This window comes from Chrysochloris asiatica, unplaced genomic scaffold, assembly GCF_000296735.1.
Source record: "Chrysochloris asiatica unplaced genomic scaffold, ChrAsi1.0 scaffold00154, whole genome shotgun sequence".
NCBI classification, from domain to species: domain Eukaryota; kingdom Metazoa; phylum Chordata; class Mammalia; order Afrosoricida; family Chrysochloridae; genus Chrysochloris; species Chrysochloris asiatica.
The window spans coordinates 7,164,930-7,170,042 of record NW_006408672.1 but is presented as its reverse complement, the minus strand read 5'-3'; the positions used below and the strand labels follow the sequence as shown (position 1 = coordinate 7,170,042).

The following is a 5,113-nucleotide window of genomic DNA, read 5'->3' as shown; positions in this document are numbered from 1 at the left end:
AAAGCTGATGTTCTCTCATGTGAACTATCATTCAATTCACAATAAAAAAAAGATTACAGTCAAGAAAATCCTATGGAACAGTTCTACTCTGTAATACATATGGGACTGTTTGGGTTGGGAGCCAACTCAATGGCACCTCACAACAAATCAGAAAACAAGACTTCCTTCCTTTTGGGAGCAACACAAAGATGATTAATTAGATCAGTGAAGAAATATAAATCGTCCATGCATTTAGATTTAAAACACATGGTTTCCATTCTTGCAGGAATACTTTCTGGACTCCGCTCCATCATGAAGTCACAAAAGGACGAGGGCAGATAAACCAATGGGGAATTAGTGAGAGATCTACTCCTTTATTTTATAAGAAATCTGAGGCTCCCATAGGTTAAGGCTGATGAGAGGCAAAGCCAAGGGTCAGTATGAGACTCCTGGTGCTCTCCATCTTATAGCCTGGAGAGAAGATGCTAGAAATCCTCTTATGCTCTTTTTTTTTCAACCATAGAACCCAACTTCTATGTGCAATGGGATCCCAGAGTTTTAGATCCATGGTTCATGATCTCTGTGTCTCTTCCTCCACCGTACTCACCCAAAGTAAAGTCACACAAAGGGAGGGGAGTGATTAACTTTGCAGTCTAGGGATGGAGGTCCCTGGGACCATCAAGGGAGAAGAGCGGAGAACAGAACCCTACCCAGAAAAGCAGTGATGCCAGAGATGGAGGCAGAGATGATGATGTGGAGCGATGGAGCGACTGGGGACTTTAGACCCAGAGAGGGAGAGGGGCTGTGTGCAGATGACTGTGGAGGGGGGAGGCAGGCTTGCGGGGTATACCCTTTGGTTGATGGATGATGCATGGAAGGGATTATAAACCATGGCAAGGAAAGGCTATACGACGGGGGTCAATGTGAAGCTAATGTCCTCCCATGTAAACTATCACATAATTCACAATAAAGCATTACAAAAGTAAATAAATAAAAATGTAAAGCCATAATATTCTGATACTTTTGAGGTCTAATTATTTGATTTTGTTTCTTGCAGATGGCTTACTTGAAGATGAGATGTATGTACATTTTCCTTTTGGTTCTGGGGGCCCTTTGTTTATATGTCAGCATGTACAGCCTGACTCCTTTTAAAGAAGAGCAGTTTGTTTTTAAGAAAGAAAGTGGGAACTTTCTTCAGCTCCCAGAAATAGACTGCACCCAGAATCCTCCCTTTCTTGTTCTACTGGTGACTTCCTCACACAGACAGGTGGCTGCCAGGATGGCCATCAGGCAGACTTGGGGGAGAGAAAGGGTTGTGAAAGAAAAACAAATAAAAGCCTTCTTTCTCCTGGGAACCACAACCAAAGAGTATGAAATGACAGCAGTGAGCCAGGAAGGCCAGCAGCACCGAGACATTATTCAGAAGGACTTTGTGGATGTCTACTTCAATTTGACTCTGAAGACCATGATGGGCATGGAATGGATCCACCACTTCTGCCCCCAGGCCACCTTTGTGATGAAGACAGACTCGGACATGTTTATAAACGTCTACTATCTGGTCGAACTACTTCTAAAGAAAAACAAAACGAGTAGGTTTTTCACTGGCTTCTTGAAGATGAATGAATACCCAATTCGAAAAATATTCAGTAAGTGGTTCGTCAGCAAATACGAGTACCCATGGGAAAGGTACCCGCCCTTTTGCTCCGGCACTGGGTATGTTTTTTCTAGTGATGTTGCAAGTCAGGTGTATAATGTTTCCGAGAGCGTGCCCTTCATTAAATTAGAAGACGTATTTGTGGGACTCTGCCTGGCCAAACTGAACATCAAGCTGGAGGAACTGCACTCGGAGCAGACATTTTTCCCTGAAGGGTTACGTTTTTCCACGTGTCGTTTTAAGAAAATTGTGGCCAGTCATTTTATTAAGCCTCCAGAAATGTTGACCTACTGGCACGCTCTTGAGAATTTATCGGACGATAAGTGCCCAGTTGTCTGAGGTGAGCATGAGAGCACATCTGGACAAACACAATTGTTGTTGTAGAAAACTGCATTGATGAGAGTCATAGAGTGAAGGAACTTGGGGGGAGAAGAGCAAGGTGACAACCTCCTGTGCTCCAGGTCCAAGTGTAAATGTGACTGCTCATTAATTGTCTCTCATGCCACAAGCTCTAGCTAGTAGCTTCTTTTGAGGACTTCACATCTTATTTCAATGACCCAGTATTCCAACAAGGTAGGAGCATTATCACCCCCATTTTTACACATGAGAAAATTTTTACATGGGGTAACTGCATCAGAGAGGCACAGTCACTTGTCCCAAGGCTCCTTGCAAACAAAGAATGGAGCAGGAGGAAACAACCAAGCCATATCAAGATCCAGTTGACAGCCCGAACTCTCTGTGCTTCTCCCTTGGGAATAATGTGAGCACTAAAGCTTCCAAAGAAGTTCTGTTCTCTCCATCAATCTCTTCCTAAGTCTCCTTCCTGACTCTCAATCCTTGTGCTTTCATACAATGGTAAAGTTGCACAAACTCACCCCCAGCATCTCATGCTCTGGATGGGTCTGGCTTGACTATCTGTGTTAATAGCTTGACACATGCCCCAGAGCCATACCCCAGAAGATATCAGTGCACTGGCAACAGCTCCTTATAGGAAATGTCTTACCCCCAACAAAAATCAGTTTTTATAAATTGGTCTCAGAAATCCATGCAGACCCAGAAGGTGTCAGATTGCTCGACTGCTTTGTTCATCTTCTGAACGAGCAGAACATTTTCTCAGAGTCGACTGTGGGCCTCCACCTATTTTTCTCAGAAGCCCTTGGTCTTTGATCACTGGGGACCAGCTGTAGCCCTTATAGGAGCTCTTTCAGTATCTCAGTTCAAATAAAAGAGGAACTGAGTTTAAAGCTTGGTCTGTGCAGGATTCTGGGAGCTTTCTTATGCTTCAGTTGGGTTTCCATCAAGGAACTCTGAAAAAGCAAGGCAATGGACTGGACTCTGGTTTGGGAAATCTTCCCAGCTTGACTCAAATTCATCTTGTCTGGATTTTTCAGGTGTACAAGGAACAATTGAGGTTTATGGTTTTCTTGTCACTGGTAGTTTCCAAGAGCCTGTTGTGTACAGAATGAAGTAAAGAGGCCCTTCTTTCCAAGGGCCTTTGTCTCCTCTCGCCACCTTCACTCACACTGTGGATCATACTACATTGAAAGTCACCTTAGAACATGTAAAGCCACCTGGCCAGAGGATTGATTATTTTCCAGTTTTGCTTTACCTGATACAATAAGCACCCAAAGCAAAGACCTCACACGGCTGGACCACTTATATATGCTGGACAAATTTCTCCCTTGAACTCAGGAACAGATTGCTTGCTACAAAATGAGGAAGGCAATGTTAAACTACAAAATGAGGTCTGGCGTAGTATTTTGCATGGCATTTCTCACGTCTTAATTGAGCTGTTTCTGTGCAGATATGTTTACTCATCTGGCTGCTTTGAATGCTTAGCCCTGTTCAGAAAAAACTCCTTCTCAGGTTGCAAACACATGCTCTTAGCTCGTGTTTTGAAACCAGTGTTTCATAAGAGTTATACCCCTTAGTTTCCTGGGGTGGGTGACTCTGATTCCAAAGATGATAGTGTTTTTGAGGGTGAGGGACCTTAATCTGGTTCTGGGTGAGGGTCTGTGATGGTTGGCCACCTTGTCAGGTATGTATCTGTATAGCTAGGGGTGGGACTGTGGCTGAGGCAGCCTGGGAGATGAATCTGGGTCCATCCTCCCGATCTGGCCTCCGAGGTATTAACCTGCAGCCCTGGGTTACAGGGACACAAATGCAGCCTCTGCTAAAAGATTCTTTTCTTGCATGGTTTTCTGCAAAACTCATTTTGTTTCCCATGACAATCTCTCTACACAACAAAGAAAAAAACAAAAAAGGAGCTCTGGTAGCATAGTGGTTACAAGTTGGGTTGGTAACCTCAAGGTCAGCAGTTCAAAACTATTAGCCATTGCATGGAAGAAAGATAGGCTTTCTGCTCCTGTAAAGATTTACAGTCTCAGAAACCCTATGCAGGGTTGCGATGAGTTGGAACCGACTCCATGGAATACCACCACCAGGTTAAAAAATTGATATATTCTGTAATAATCACAACATGAAGGGGCCTTAAAGCACATTCAGTCCAGCCTCCCATGATTAGATCAGAGAGGCCCAGAGACTAGTCCAAGAGGTCACAGCTAGTCTGTAGTGGAATCCAGATCCTAGCCTAGTATGTGCTCTATTACATCATCTTGCCTAGACACAAGGGTTGTTTGTTGTTAAGTTCTGTTGAGTCGGTTCCGACTCATAGTTACCCAATATAGGGTTCCCTAGGAACGACTGGTGAGTTTGAACCACCGACCTTGTGGTTCAAACCGACCATGCGGACCTGTGTTTATCCTACAGCGCCAAGTAAAGCAATGCTTTACCAAGAACACACAGTGCTCAAGATGTGCCTGAGAGGAGCCCGGGCTGCTGGTTGTTGGCACAGTAGCTTTATTCACAGCCTCCAGAAGAGGAAGGATTTGATATCATAAAGTATCATAAGAGCTTTCCCTGTATTAATTCATTTAAATGTTCACAGCGACTCAATGGGGGAGGTTTCTGCCAATGTCTCCGATTTACAGATTAAGAAACTGAAGTAGAGAAGGAATTTGGGCAACTTGTAAAAATGAGATGCAAGCCCAAGCTGTTGTACATGTTTATAGCATTTGGTCCTCTGGTCACCAGACCTTCAGCTAGTCTCCCGCACCCCAGTATTTCAGGGGAACTTCAGGGCTCAGGGCACTGGCCTCACAGACTGCATTTCTGGGCACTTTCACAGCCTCCCATCCCTGTCTCTGAGCCTCTGTGTTCTCTCTCCCTCCGTGACTGTAGAAATCCCCATAAGCATGCCCTCCACTTAAAGTTGATTCCCAGCCCTTCTTGTGCCCCCAAGGGCACAGTTCCCACACTCATCCTGCTCTCTTTGGGTCATTCCCATAAGCACTCAAGCTCACTGTTTTTCCATCTAATAAAAAAAGCCAACAGTCTTCCCTTGACTTCCCGTCCTCCTCCAGCTACTGCCCCATTTCTTGGCTTCCTTTGCAGTTAAATTTCACAAGGGAATTTTATCTT

General features: G+C 44.5%; 1 protein-coding gene across 1 annotated transcript; it reads left to right on the top strand.

Moving 5' to 3' along the window:
* The first annotated feature begins 1,036 nt into the window (after positions 1-1,036).
* Positions 1,037-1,972, top strand: B3GALT5 (UDP-Gal:betaGlcNAc beta 1,3-galactosyltransferase, polypeptide 5). Its single transcript, XM_006870862.1, has one exon. It carries the CDS (start codon positions 1,037-1,039, stop codon positions 1,970-1,972), a length of 936 nt encoding a protein of 311 aa, XP_006870924.1.
* The last annotated feature ends 3,141 nt before the right edge of the window (positions 1,973-5,113 follow it).

What these genes read in the sequence shown, in the direction of transcription:
- B3GALT5 (XM_006870862.1), top strand. Translation starts at nt 1,037, where the DNA reads ATGGCTTACTTGAAGATGAGATGTATGTACATTTTCCTTTTGGTTCTG.